The sequence below is a fragment of the Lipotes vexillifer genome, unplaced genomic scaffold (assembly GCF_000442215.2).
Source record: "Lipotes vexillifer unplaced genomic scaffold, Lipotes_vexillifer_v1.1 scaffold141, whole genome shotgun sequence".
Lineage (NCBI taxonomy): Eukaryota > Metazoa > Chordata > Mammalia > Artiodactyla > Lipotidae > Lipotes > Lipotes vexillifer.
This window is the reverse complement of record NW_006792108.1, coordinates 291,589-307,078: the sequence shown is the minus strand read 5'-3', so window position 1 is coordinate 307,078 and position 15,490 is coordinate 291,589. Positions and strand designations below refer to the sequence as shown.

The 15,490-nt window shown below is 38.8% G+C and overlaps 1 protein-coding gene across 1 annotated transcript in view; it reads right to left on the bottom strand.

The window, feature by feature from the left end:
• The window catches only part of ACTR6 (actin related protein 6), a 31,395-nt gene extending 22,240 nt beyond the window's left edge, over positions 1 to 9,155 (bottom strand). Inside the window, exons 1-6 of the mRNA XM_007465325.1 lie at positions 9,024 to 9,155; positions 6,985 to 7,102; positions 6,126 to 6,194; positions 5,133 to 5,256; positions 3,807 to 3,942; positions 3,658 to 3,714 (exon numbers count right to left, since the gene is read on the bottom strand). Of these exons, the coding sequence (XP_007465387.1) occupies positions 3,658 to 3,714; positions 3,807 to 3,942; positions 5,133 to 5,256; positions 6,126 to 6,194; positions 6,985 to 7,102; positions 9,024 to 9,091 (572 nt within the window). The 5' untranslated portion in view covers positions 9,092 to 9,155. The remainder of the gene's footprint in view (positions 1 to 3,657; positions 3,715 to 3,806; positions 3,943 to 5,132; positions 5,257 to 6,125; positions 6,195 to 6,984; positions 7,103 to 9,023) is intronic.
• Positions 9,156 to 15,490: the final 6,335 nt, after the last annotated feature.

Below are 15,490 nucleotides of genomic sequence, written 5' to 3'. Positions count from 1 at the left end.
TCACCAACTTAAAACAGCTGCAAGAAGTAAATAATTCTAATCATACATGTAAAGTGTTTAGCATAGTCCCTGTATTTGAAATATAGGCATCTTAATCGATATCTCTGATTATCCCGTTATTTATTCATACTCTAAGACACATAATATGAAATACTTAGTCTCTTGGTATATTGCAAAATTGTTTACCAGAAAAGTTATTTCAAATTACACTCTGACCAGCAGCAAAAAAAAGTGTCCATATCACAAATCTGCAACACCTTTTGAAAAAATTCTATTAATTTGGATTGTAAGAGTAGTATTTTAATTTGCATTTTCTCTACTAGAATGTACCATGCGGAAGAGGAATTCTTTTCTGTTTTGCATCCAAGCTCCTAAATAAATGCTCAATAAATATCGCAATTGAATCCGTGATTACTACAGATGTTTAACACTTTTTATGTCTGAGAATTATCCATTTTTTAACCTTTGACAGCATGTAATTCTCCAATGATTATCTATTTGTGCCACTGACAATCTGTATTCTGAAAATTAACCATTTTATACTGGAGTAGTGTTTTTCTTATGGATTGATAAGAGCTCTTAATATATTAAAGAAAACAACCCTGTGTCATATTTCTTTTAGGTTTATTTCTCAGGATTGTTTAGTTTTGCTTACAAAGGCTTTTGATGCACATAAGGGTTAAAATTTTTACATAGTTAAAAAACAAAAGCTGGAAAAATCTATCCTGTCCTTAAGTCAGTTGTTTCAGACTAAACATAGACAAAAGGGGGGCTAAGGGTGCTGGTAATATTCTGCTTGAACTGTGTTCTGGTTACATGAGTGTATTCACTTTTTGAAAATTCACTGAGTTGTACACTCACGGTCTTAAACTTCTTTTTATATGTTTTACTTCAATAAAAAGTTTATTTTAAAAAGAAGTTGTAAGAAAATACACCCTTTGTTACTTCTTCCACTTTTTAAAAAATAAATTTATTTTATTTATTTATTTATTTATTTATTTATGGCTGCATTGGGTCTTTGTTGCTGAGTGTGGGCTTTCTCTAGTTGCGGCGAGCGGGGGCTACTTTTCATTGCAGTGTGTGGGCTTCTCATTGCAGTAGTTTCTCTTGTTGCACAGCATGGGCTCTAGGAGTGCAGGGTTCAATAGTTGTGGCATGTAAGCTCAGTAGTTGTGGCTTGCGGGCTCTAGAGCGCAGGCTCAGTAGTTGTGGTGCATGGGCTTAGTTGCTCTGCGGCATGTGGGATCTTCCCAGACCAGGGCTCGAACCCGTGTCCCCTGCCTTGGCAGGCAAATTCTTAACCACTGCACCATCAGGGAAGCCCTCTTCCACTGTTTTTATGCTTAGCAACTCAGTTAAATATTTCTTGTGGTTTTATTTTTATATTTAAGTCTTACAACCATCTGAACTTCAGTGTATGAGGCAAGGTAAAATCTTAATTTTTCTCCAAACAGGCAACTTTACCTGTATCCTTTCTTGAACAGTTACTCCCGTCCTCATTGGTTTCTGATGCTTTGTTTAATATGTAATTACTTTTTTTTTTTACATATAATGTTTAATTTAGGATTAACAATTCAGTGTCACTGATCTGTCAGTTAATTCTTTTTTTTAAAAAAAAATTAATTTATTTAATTTGGTTGCACTGGGTCTTAGTTGCAGCACGTGGGATCCTAAGTTGCGGCATGCGAACTCTTAGTTGTGGCATACATGTGGGACCTCATTCCCTGACCCGGGATCAAACCCAGACCCCCTTCATTGGGAGCACAGAGTCTTAACCACTGCACCACTGCGGGAAGTCCCTGTCAGTTCATTCTTATACAAGTGTCACCTTAATTTAATTATTAGTTTTAAATTTTTTAATCATCTACTAGAGAAGTCTCTTTTCATTATAATTCTTTTTCATCAGTATTTCTAGTTGTTCCTGCCAGCTTCTTCTCTTCAAGTTGGACTTCAACAGCCTTGCTTTTAAAAACATATGATTTTTTTTCATTCAGTGTTTCATTCAGAAGGACTAAGTATATATATAGGCTTTGGACTCAAACTGCCTGGGTTTTGGTTAATGTCCTCATCTGTTATCAGCATTCCCTTACCTTTCTAATTTGCTGTTTCTGGGAAAGGGAATTAAACATCTAAACTTTTTGAAGCTGAGCCTAATTCTGTTTGGTTTCATAATGAGTAACATTCACATAATCATAATATTGTAAATACTATTTATAAGTTTTCTATTTTTAAAATTAATCTATAATCAAGGCAAGAAGACTTAACTATAGTAAAGAGCATTATATAAATATTATAAATTTCAATAATTAAGAAGAAATGGTATAGCAATGAAAAAAGTCAATCTCTAAAGGTTACGTACTATATGATTCTGTTTCTCTAACATTCTTGAAATAATAGAACTATAGAAATGGAAAGCAGATTAGCAATTGCCAAGGTACTGGGACAAGGTGGAGGAGCAAATATAAAGGGGGAGCACATAGAATTTCCTTTGTAATGGTGGAACAGTTCTGTATCTTGACTGTGGCGGTGTTTATGAGTCTATACATGGGATAAAAACCACACAGAACTAGAGGCAGACTAGTGCACGTAAAGAATAGTGAAAACTGAATATAATCTGTAGTCTGGTTAATAGTATTGCACCAACGTCAATTTTATCATTTTTATGTTGTACTAGTTATATAAAATGTTACTAAGGGTACACAGGGCTCTGTGTACTATTCTTGCAACTTCCTGTGTCTGTATTTCAAAATAAAACGTTTTTTTTTTTAAATGCGCTAGAGATGGGTAAGACAGCTCTAAGGGGATTGGGCTTCTTTTGGGCGTAATGAAATGTTCTAAAATTGATTGTGGTGATGGATGCATATGCAAAAAACCATTGAACTGTACACTTTAAATGGGTGAATTGTATGGTATGAGAATTATATATCAATAAAGCTGTTTAAAAAAGTAATGATACATCTGAGAGAAAGAAAAGGAGGGAAGAAAGAAATGTAGATGCACTTATTTTCACATATAACACAGAGGGAAGCCAAGAGATACTGACAGTATCATACTGGTCAAAGTTAATGTAGCAAAAACTGAGATTTAAGAATTCTACTTATGTTTTTAAACAGTAAAACTAAAAATAATAGCATTAATAAAATTTAGGAGGCAGGAGAAGAGTTGGCACGTGATTAAGTACACTAATTCTTCATCTTTTAATAGTGGACAGTCAACTAATATTGGCTAATCCAGAAACATATCAATACATTATTAAGGCTTATAGAGATTAAAAAAGAGTAAAAGATAATAAAGTTGAAATATTATGCTGTGTATGGAGTAAAACTGACAAGAGAAATGGAAAGGGAAGGCAGAGATTTGTTTTCTTTTTGGATCCTTATTTCCTTATACGTATTTTTAAATTTGTTTTACGAGGTGCATATACATTTGTCATTTTAAAATATTATTAATGTATTAAGCTCTCTAGAATTTGGAAACGTCTTTTTGGTGGACACTACCATTTCATATGTTAGAAAGCTTTTCAACTTGAACATCATTAGTATTTATATATGTGATATAGTCTTCTAATCAATAATATAGAATTGCCACCCGAACTTAGAACTAAAGGTAAGGAATAATTTTAAATTACCCTCCCAAAGAATCAAAGTTAAGTATTACCTGTAAGATATAATCTCTTTTAGATGATTGGTTAGGAGTTTTCCTCCCACATTTATCCTAAAAAGGGAGAATTCAAATTTGGTTCAGTTTATTACACATTTCATTCAGTTTTATTCTAAGAAATAAGATGAAAATTGAATGCAACTCACCGAATAATTGCTTCTTTTTTCTTTTTACTTCTACAATAAGGAACTATATGTGTAAAGGAATATCCACTATCTACAATGATACAGCATAATTCGGAAGGATTATCTCGGAAATACCTATGTGCACTGAGAGCCCCAGCTATTTAAAAAAAAAAGATAAAGAAAAAATAAACACACTGAATAAGAGTATAATTAATTTAAAGCAATAAATAAAGGTAGCAAACTAAAACAAGCAGAAAGACAAAAACTTTATTTATAGGAAAAATGTTAATTTAAAATAACATTCCTAATTCTGTCACAAGCTCTTTATAATGCTTAAACTTTAAAACATGATATTTTTGTGGAAAATGATAAAAAATTTGTGATCAACTTTTAAAGGTAAATATTCACTTCACAGTTTATAATAATTATTTTAATAGCAGATGATTTTACTGAGCATTTATTACATTCTGGGCACTATTCTAAACTCCATGAGTGTGTGTGTTTTAATCCTCACAACAATCCCATTTCACAGATGAAGAAAGTGAAGCACAGAGAAGTTAAATAATGTGCCCAAGGTCACATGATTAGAAAGTAACAGAGCTAGGATTCAAACACAGACAGTGTGATTCCAGAGCAGGGTTTCTCAACTTTGGAACTCCTGATATTTTGGGCCAGATAACTCCTTGTTGTTGGGGGTTTTACTGTGCATTGTAAGATGTTTAGCAGCATCTGTGTCCTCTACACATTAGATACCAGTAGCACCCTCCCAGTTGTGACAACGAAAAATGTCTCCAGACTTTGTCAAATGTCCCCAGGAGCAAAATCACCCTTGGTTGAGAACACTGTTTTAGAGATTATGCTCCTAACCATTACAGTATACTGTTGCTTATACAGACTTAAATTCTACAAGCTAAATATGTGAATACTTTCTTTGTACAGTCATGTAATGTGATTCTAGCCTTTAATAAACTTACTTCTAGATAATATTTACAGATTATTATCCCTCATATTGGCAGCCTGAGCTATTAACATTATTTCAAACAATAATAATAACAATAGCAGACACATCAGTGACAGAATAGACAACTTACTCAGAAACAATAATCTTTCAGAGATTAGAAATGTGGCTAGTAACTTCATTAGGGAGAAATATCGTATCAGTAAAAAGATAAAGTGAGAGAAGTCTGACTAGATAATCTCTAAGGGTCCATCTAGTTTTTAAATTCCAGGTTTTATTTCCTTCAAATCAAAAAGAATGTCACCCAATATTCTTGGACCTTAAGTGTTTCTTTACTCTATTCATATTCATATTCACATAACTCAATTTCAATAAAAACTTTAACTCACCATTTACTCTTAATACTGCTTGAAACTGGTATTCTTCAAATAAGATTTCATTCATTGATTCTTGAATTGAAGTGAAGTTAAAATATGGTTCTGTGATAATAATATTAGTGTCTAAAAAATCAACCTATGTGAGGAAAAAAATTCCCAAAGTTTTGTAACTTTGTAGTCATAATTATAAGTACTTGTTTTACATATATAAACACATTTATTTAATCCTCACAATAACCCTAGGAGACACGTCTTACTATTATTCCCTTTTAAAACGTGAGCAAACTGAGGCACAAAAGAGTTGAATGAGTTACGAAGGTCCATATAACTAGTTAGTGACATACCTAGGATTTGAACTTGGGAAGTCTGGTTACAGAATACATGCACTTTAACTATTATATAATTTTAACTCTCTTAATGATAGCATTGATAAAATGGTACTGTCAAATTGTTTAAAGATAATTATGCAAAAGTAATAAATGATACAACTACAGGCACTGGGACTGTTATTTTGTTTTTAAAAGTTAAAAGGTGAGAAGCTTTAGAATATTTAACGTTTACATAATGCTCTCCCACACACTCTTAAGAAGCATTAAAATTTGAACATTTTCTCAGTATACCTAAAGTCACACTAAAGATATTAAAAGCACAAAATTTTAACATTGTATCATTCACACATTCAGATATATCAGCAAAAATATTTTATTGTGAAAAAAATTAGACAGTGAATTGGTCTAAGAATAGCAGAAATCTGAAGTAAAAATTTTAATCTTAAGTTTCATACAGACTATCTCTTCTCAATTTCAAATTCCACTTCACAATGGAAATTCCATTCACTTGCACTTATTTGAAAATCAAAGTTAAGCACAGTAGATTAAGTGACTTAAATATATATAAGAAACATATTCAAAAATTTATAAATCTTAAAATATAAGTACAGATTTAAATTTTTCATTTGAATAAGACATGGAAATAGAAATTTGAATACATACTCCAATTTGTTACCTGATACATTTCTTTTCCAAAAAGGTAATCCCAGACTTGTCTTTGAACATCCCAATTCACCAAGTAGCCCTAAAAAATTTGTTTTATGAATTTAATTATCAAAAATATTTGAACAATTTTTTAAAAATCAGATTAATATATTCTAAATCACTGATTCTTATCTCTTTATGGTCACATTCACCAGTCTAATGCTGTTTGAATTCCAAACCTATTATATTGGTATGCTTTTCTCCTTTTAGAAATTCAAACTATTACAAATTAACAATGACCAAAATATCAAAGGTTCAAAAGACACACCAATATGTAGAGATGCCTCTCTATACTCTTTTTCTTTAATGTGTTCGTTTCATTTAGCTTTAACATAAAGAAGTAAAATTCAGTACCCACAATCAGTAACTAAATCATGGTCATTTATTTTTATTTATTGAAGTACAGTTGATTTTTTTTCATTGAAGTATAATTAATCATGGTCTTTTTTTTTTGCGGTACGCGGGCCTCTCACTGTTGTGGCCTCTCCCACCGCGGAGCACAGGCTCCGGACGTGCAGGCCCAGCGGCCACAGCCCATGGGCCCAGCCGCTCCGCGGCACGTGGGACCCTCCCGGACCGGGGCACGAACCTGCGCCCCCCGCATCGGCAGGCGGACTCCCAACCACTGCACCACCAGGGAAGCCCCATGGTCATTTTTTTAACACAATTTAAATTCAACTTTTGGTTTTAATAAGATCTTAATTAAAATTTAAATAACTTTTTCTCAGAGATTCAAAAATATTTTCATACATACAAAATCTTAAATATACATTCCAAATTATCTTTCAATTTAGGTCTTTAATGCTATAAATGACATAGAGTTGAATTACCTTTTGAAAAGGAAGAATATAAAAGAGTCCAGAAGGATCCTTTATTTCATCTATCTGGTTAGCGGTAAAAGTTTTAAGACGTGCCGTTTTTGACCTGAACTGACAGTTAGGAATAACTCTATAAACAAAGAAACAAATAATGTAATTATTCCCTAAATACTTAGTTCCTAAAAATACATATACCTAACCACCACCCTTGGTGTCAAAAAATATCCAAAACCAATGTTTCTCATTCTGTCTTCAAAAAATTTTTACATGCCTTTTTTTTTTTTTTAAGGTTCTAGTATATACCAGTCCTGTACTGGACCCATTATCTTTCTCAAATAATCTTCAGGACACCCTTACGGGTGGGTATTGGTTCTGCCACTGCACAGATGTGAAGAGGGGCTGAGGTAAAGTTTCTGGAAAATTCTTAATACCATTCTGGTAAGAAAAAAAAAAATTTGCAAGTTCAACATTCTGACCATAAAATTAAGTTTCCATGGAGTTAAAGATTTTCAATCAGCAAGATGCTATAAGGTACGATGTAGGAAGTAGTTTTAAATATGGTTGCTGCGCACCATGAGTTTACAGTCTGGTTAGGAAGACAAACTAGAACCATTATCCATCATACATGTGTATACATGTATGTGTGTGTATGCGTGTGTGTGCATATATATGCACACACATACAGAGAAAGGGATAGAGAGAGAGAAAGTGAAGGAGCATAATTTGTCACCTCAAAATATTCCACTTTGGTATAAGGATTATTTTGCGCTAAAGGCGATTAAAATCCTTGCATTAATTGGGATAATACTGTAAAAAATGTTTTATACCTGATTATTTCACTTACTATGCTGTCATTTTCTCTATGTTTAAATAGTCTTCAAGGACATAATTTTAAACAATATATTTTTAAATTTATTTATTTTTGGTTGCATTAAGTCTTCATTGTTGCACACAGGCTTTCTCTAGTTGTGGTGATTGGGGGCTACTCTCTTCGTTGTGGAGCACAGGCTCTAGGCGTGCGGGCTCAGTAGTTGTGGCTCACCGGCTTAGTTGCTCCGCAGCATGTGGGATCTTCCCAGACCAGGTCTCAAACCCATGTCCCCCGCATTGGCAGGCGAATTCTTAACCACTGCGCCACGAGTGAAGCCCAAGGACATAATTTTAAAACCTGCCTTGTAGTCAATCTTGGCTGTATTATAATTTTAGTCAGTTTACTGTTCTTGATTATTTAGCTTGCTTCTGCCCACACCTTTGTGTCACCATACACAATGTCTATACATGATATAGAGTATTCCACACCTACTCTTACCAAGACTTCTAAATTATTCCTTAAGTAACTGATAACAGAACTGCTATCAAAGGATGAGAACAATGATACACATTGCCAAAATAAGACTGTAACAATATACATTCCTACGCAGTTTGTCCTCTAAAAAAAGAAAAAGGAAAGGAGGGAGGAAGGGAAAAAGTCCCCTGTGAATACTCTAGAGCAAAAGTGTGTCTTTTAATTTGCTTAGTCTCTACTCAAACATAGTTTATGAAAGCCAGTGTAGTATTTGTTTGAGTCTGATCAACCAGGTCAGCCAATGAGCACTTAGAACGGCTAAAGTACAAAGCCTTCAAAGTCTACAGCCACTGAAACAGTGGTTTTTACACTTTTGGGGGCCATGGAACCCTTTAAGGATCTGATGAAAGCTATGATCGCGTCCCCCCCCAAAATGCATATAACACAAACGTTGCCCACGATTCCTGAGGGTTCATGAACTTTGTGTACGGACCCCTCTTTCGGGAACCGCTTCCTTAGAAGCCTATTTTCCTGAACTATTTCCTGTTACGAAACGAAACACGTCCCACTTCCGGGGCCACGTAGCCCAAAGTTAGTAACCATGTCCCACTTCAAAGCATTCAAACTACCCAACTCCAACTAGAGCATCCCTCTGCCTGAGGGCCGCGCGGGGGCGTTTGCAGTTTACAGACGTCCCAAGATGAAGCGTAACATACGTAACTACTAGGCATATATGCTTTGTCCCTCGGAGGAAGCGAACACTTACGAGACATTTTCATGGCTGTAACCGATTTTGGCGTTGTACGCTCCGTTATCCAGCACTAAGGTCGTCATTTTAGTACTAACCGCAGTTGCTTTCTTTTCCCGACCCCTCTGCTCACGCTTTTTCCGGCACTCTATGGTTGCACCCACGGAGCGTAAGGGCGCTTCCGGTCTCCCTTAGCAACTGAGGACGCCGGAAGGCAGAGATTGCACTGCAGCCCAGCCTGCCAGCAAGAGTCGTAACGTGCTTCCTATCTCAACCCGTTTACGTTTTGGCCAGATCCAATAAGAGAGAAAACGCTGTTTTTTTTCGCCCAATGTGTGATTGTTCTTTACTTTTGCAGATTGAGTCGCTCTTGGGAGTTTATTCTAACCCCTATAACGAACCATCTTTGTGGGGGGTTGGGAGGGAAGGTTGTGGGTGGGTGTGTGTTCGAATAGTATTGTTCAGACAGTGACGTCTTTTGAAGAATAAATTGCAAAGCCATACGCAGCACGGAATTGGATATGAAGACTCTTCAGCTTACTGCCCGCCACTGCCATTCTGACTGTTGGATCCAACCACCCTGTTACAAACACGGAACACGTCAACACGTCAACCGCCTCGCTTTTTTAACTCACAGTCTAACCTGTCTGCTTGTTCTGCACGGAGTTTTGTGTCTTATTTATCTCAAAAAGCTTCTAGACTTCTGACACACTCCTCCTTTCCCCTTCCTGAAATTAGGTGTTCCTCCTATGTGTTCTCTTAATGTCTTGGACTCACTTGTCTATATTGTAATGGATAAGAGAACGAATTTTAGGTTGGAATCCGGACTCTGCCACAAAATGGCTGTGTAACCTTGGGCGCTAAAGATAAGGGTTAATACTTACACAGGGCTTAATGCGTGTGGTTAAATTGTTCTAAGAGCTTTATGTATATTTACTAATTTAATCTTTACAATTTATGAAGTAGGTCCTATTATTGAAATCAAAGATAGTAGTTAAGAGTGCAGTCTCTGCATTCAAACTCCTGGGTCAAATCCTGGCTCTGCCACTACATGTTTTGGACAGGTTAGTTAACCTCTCTACACCTTAGCTTCCTCATCTGTAAAATGGAATACTATAATAATCCGCCCTTGCAGAATTGTTTTATGAAGAGTAAATGATAAAAGTCAAGTACCTGTTAGTAATTATTATCATCATCATCCTTTTATCATGTGATCATTCTGTTACCTTTGCCATGGCAAACTCCTTTAAGTTAGGCACTCTATTGGTGTTTGTAAGGTCGGTTTATAACAAACGGCACCGTCAGACAGAAACAAGCTTTAAGCAAACTTTATTGGGAGCACTCCCAGGCGAGGTTCACTGGTCCGAGGAAAGGGGGCCAGAGAAGTCGCGCCCGGTCCTAGGCGTGGGAGATCTTTATTGGGGTGTAAGGGAGGGGTGGTTTGCTATGCAGGGTGATTCCTTATTTGGTGAAGCTACGGCCGGGCTAGGTGTTGACTGGCTTACTTTCAGGGGTTTGAGTCCCCCCCCCCCCACCCCGTCCTTGGGGCAGGAAGTCGGGGGAGAGTCTCTGTTGATTCTCAGAATAGGTGAGAACGTTCTGCCTCAATGCCTCCTCTTCCTCGAACTGCCTGGTGCTTCCTCTTACCCGGGCCAGCTCCCCTGGGTTGGTCCACCCCTGCCGTCTGCCTCACTTACGATCAGAGACTACTGTCAGTGGTGGCCTGAGACCTATGGGGGGGTGCCCCTATCACTCATGTAACATCCACGTGGCAAAACTGGATACCAGGAGTTCGCTCCGGCAATCCTACCTACTCACCTCTAACGGTAAGGGTCAATTATTCCTCAACATCAAAGATCCCTGGGACACAAGATGGGTAAAAGGGGTGCAGGGAAAGATTTACCGGTGGGCAACTGATGCCTACCCCGTGGGATCCATCAGGGTCTTCCGCTCATATGTCAGAGTGATCCCTGAAATCATCCAGCACTTGAGCGAGCAGGCAACCAAGATCCAAAAGACGGAACAGGCCCTAGAATGCCAATTATCCCACCCTGACCACAAGACGGACCCTTTTTCATGGCTGGCCCTCATCCGCCAAGGGGTACACATACTTAATCACACCAAGATAGGCAACATCTCTGACTGTTTTCTGTGTGCCTCACTCGGCCTCCTTTAACTGCTGTCCTGCTCGATCAGCCCTTCACCTCTACCCCCTTTAATTCCTCCCACCATCTGCCCTTTCCCCCTTTGAGAGTCCCTATCTTCTCTGGTTCAGAAAGACAAAACCTCACAATTTGCTATGGCAGTCAACCAAACTTAACTGATGATGCACTCCCTTGCAACTCATCCTTCCCTGTAACTATGCCAGTGAGGGCCCCACCAGGTCTGTTCTTTTGGTGTAATGGCTCCCTTACAAAGGAGATCAACTCTTCCTTCCCTTTTCCATGTATTCCCGTCACCCTTGTTCCACAGCTCACATTATATAGCCAAGCCGAATTTTCCTCACTAGCCATGCTGCTTTCTGTTCGGCGGAAAAGGGCCATCTTTCTGCCCATGGTCGCAGGCATTTCCCTTGCCTCCTCCCTCGTTGCTGTGGGCATCGAGGGAGGAGCCCTTACACAAAGCGTCTCAACATCCCGAGACCTGGAACAGAAACTCCAACTGGCCATAGAGGCTTCTGCCGCTTCCATCACCTCCCTCCAGCGCCAAATCACCTCGGTGGGCCGAGTGGCCTTACAGAATCGACGGGCCCTGGATCTCCTAACGGCTGACAAAGGGGGTACCTGCCTCTTCCTGCAGGAGGAATGCTGTTATTACATCAATGAGACAGGGGTCCTCGAGGACAACGTGGATGCCCTCAACCGCCTGAGGGAAGAACTCCAATGCAAACGACAGCAGTCCACTTCCCTAATTCTCGATTGGTGGCGATCCACCCTCTATACCTCGCTAACACCAATCTTAGGCCCCTTAATTCTCATCTGTATCTTGTTCATGCTTGCTCCCTGCTTTCTTAGGTTCCTTCGCAGGCGTATGGAGGAAGTCGCTCGGGTGGCCACAAACCAGATGCTCCTCTGCCTCAACGCCTCCTCTTCCTCGAACCGGCTGGTGCTTCCTCTTACCCGGGCCAGCTGGCCTTACAGTGTCTATATTCCTTTGTATCAAAAAGTCATTGAAAGTCCAAAGTTAGTTATGTCCAATTTTAGTCATTCTATTTTCTCTAACAATATTAAATTGATAGGATGCCCCATGTAAAAAATATTTTATCAGTCTTACATCACAGAGTAACCATCATTTCTATTCACCTCTCATCTTTTAAAATAGGCTCTTTCAAAAAGCTTCCCTTTTCACTTTCCTTCATATTTACCTGATCCTGGATCAAGATCATTTTTGTTCTTGGCTTCAGCTATCATTGAATACCAATAAATCCTAAAGAAGAATTTCTACCCCCAACTGCAACCTGAATGTTTCTATCCAGGGGTCCTGAGATAACCTTAAAGGTAAAAAATCCAAAACAATTTTATCTCCAAAACTGCTTTTTTCACCTATATTACTTGTCTCAATTAGTGGTGTGCCCCAATATCTACCTAGTGCCCCAAACTAAAAACCTCAGTAAACTTCAACTCCAATCCTTGTATTAATCTCTGGAATTTGTCCTTGACCCTTTTTTGTTTATTTACCTTTACTGATACTGCCTTATGTCTCACCAAAAATAGTAATGCTGCTGCCTTCTCAAGGCTCCTGTCTCCATTCTCTTCTCATGATCTGTCCTCTGTACTGCCAGTATGGTTATCAGAATATTTTTCTAAATCAGAAATCTGATCATCTTCCCCAAATTCAGTCACCATAGAAGTCTCCCAAGACTTGACACTGCCTATGAAATAATGTCCATACATTTGCAATCTCATCCCCCTTCAACCCATCCTACACTGTGTTGGTAAATGTTTAACAACTGGATCTCCAAGAAAAAAGTCCTGATTTGTAGTGTTTACCATTTTCTGTGGTGAAAATGCTGTCACAATGGCTGATTTCAAGCTTTCCTGAACTCACCAAACACCAGAACACAGAGTTGGGAAGAGATGTGCACAACTGGTTCTCATGAGCCAGTATAAGCCAGTTTCAGCACAGACTGTTCAGTAAAAGCCCTGACTCTATTCACCTTCACACCATGCACTCTCCCCTCCCAGGTTTTAGTACAAAGAATCTCAAGCATGTAACTATTACTTTTCAAATACATGTATATTTTGAGAATGTGTAATTTTAAAAGTTAAAAATATCACCCTGATATAAATACATAATGAACATGTGCAACAGATTTAAGTCACATTAATGAGTGAACTAACTTTATACCCTATCTTGTTGGTTCTTGCCAATATGAGTTAACAAATCTTTGATGCACATTCATTATATATTTGTATGACAGTCACATTTTTAACTTTTTGAAAATCATACTTTGAGAATTAAATAGCAATTAACAAAAATGTAAATTTAAACCACAGTTGTGTCTGGCATTCTCTAAGTACTTAAACTTCATTAGCTTAATCCTCACAACAACCACATAGCTAAAAATCCACAGAGCAAAGTTTCCAATTCAAGTCTGACTTCAGGGCCAGTCTGTTTAACTTTAAAATGACATTCTCACCTTTGAAATAATATCTCCACTGTAAATCCATCTCTGGCTAAACAAGATAGAATCACTCCATCCCTTATGTTTTCATAGCACTTTGCTTCTATTTTCAATTATGCTAAGGATAATAATAGCATTATTAAGAGCTTGATATATGCTAGGCACTTTGTTTAACACTATATATGCATAATCTCATTTAATCCTCACAAAATTGTGTTAGGTACTATTATCTCCAATAGATGAGGTAACTGAGGCTGAGAGTGAAATAGCTTGCCCAAGTTTACACAGCTACAAAATGGTGGAGCAAGGCTTTGAACAAGAGTCTAATGATAGAGCTCAAGGTCCTAGCACTAGGAATTTACCTTACCTCTGAGGCTGTTAACTCTTTTTTTTTTTTTTTTTTTTTTTTTTTTTTCGGTACGCGGGCCTCTCACCGTTGTGGCCTCTCCCGTTGCGGAGCACAGGCTCCGGACGCGCAGGCTCAGCGGCCATGGCTCACGGGCCCAGCCGCTCCACGGCATGTGGGACCTTCCCAGACCGGGGCACGAACCCGTGTCCCCTGCATCGGCAGGCGGACTCCCAACCACCGCGCCACCAGGGAAGCCCCAAGGCTGTTAACTCTTTGATGGCAGGAACAGGTTTTGTTTGTTTAGGCTACCTAGTTCCTTGAATAGTGCCTCATTTATAGTACATTATAAATGTTAAGTGAGTAAACAGTTAATCCACATATATCTCCTTTCCCTTGCTTGAAAAGGGTCAGGTGTTGGACTATATGTGTAAACTATCCCCTGGCCATCCCCATAGACACCCACAGCATTTTCTGATACATCCCTCAGAGGTAGTGTTATTCTCCCCTCCCCCACTTTTAGATGTCACTGGGTGGTCATTTTCACCTCTAAAATGTTGGTTTGGGGCTGGGTGGGGTGAAGGTGCAGAGCTGTAATAGTTCTCCCTGCTATTTCAACAATTTCCTTCCTTTACATAGATTTTTTTTTTTTTTCGATACGCGGGCCTCTCACTGTTGTGGCCTCTCCCGCTGCAGAGCACAGGCTCTGGACGCGCAGGCTCAGCGGCCATGGCTCACGGGCCCAGCCGCTCCGCAGCATGTGGGATCTTCCCGGACCGGGGCACAAACCCGTGTCCCCTGCATCGGCAGGCGGACTCTCAACCACTGCGCCACCAGGGAAGCCCACATGGAAATTTTTAAGTGAAATTTTAAATCCTTATTTCTTTAGATACAACAACCTTGTGAGTTGGGTAAGGCTGATATTATTAATCTATTGTATAGAAGATTAAACTGAAGCTAAAAGTAAGTAAATTATTTTCTCCAGCTTAACACAGCTAGAAAATACTAGAGCCAGGACTTAAATTTAGGCCTTCTAATTCCCAGGTCCTGGGTTCTATTAAGACACATTATCAACTTTTACTTCTCTTAGAATTTCTAGAGGAAACATCAAATTATAGCATTTAGCCGGGGGAAAAGCAGAATATCTAAGCAAAGGATAAGACACTGAGGCAAGAATATGAAGAAAGCTAAGTAGGTAAAGAAAGCAAAGCAATTAGAGCCGTTTGTGGAGCAAATTCTGACAAGGAAATGAAAAAGAGAAGATGTGTATGAAGAACTCAGTGATGGAGACGGGAACATGACTAGAGCGTGGGGACAGAGGTCTAAAACCCAAGAAGCTTCTGGGGTTGGGAGTCAAAGCACCCAACAGTGTCAGGGCAGCAGACGACTAGCGCACTAGTCCCAGCAAGGGAGGCGGGGCAGCAAGAGCCTGTGCGGAGCCTGCGTTGCCCCGCCCCACCCCGAGCCCGCCCCGCTCCGAGCCCGCCCCGCTCCGGCCCTCCCCCAGATCTCTTA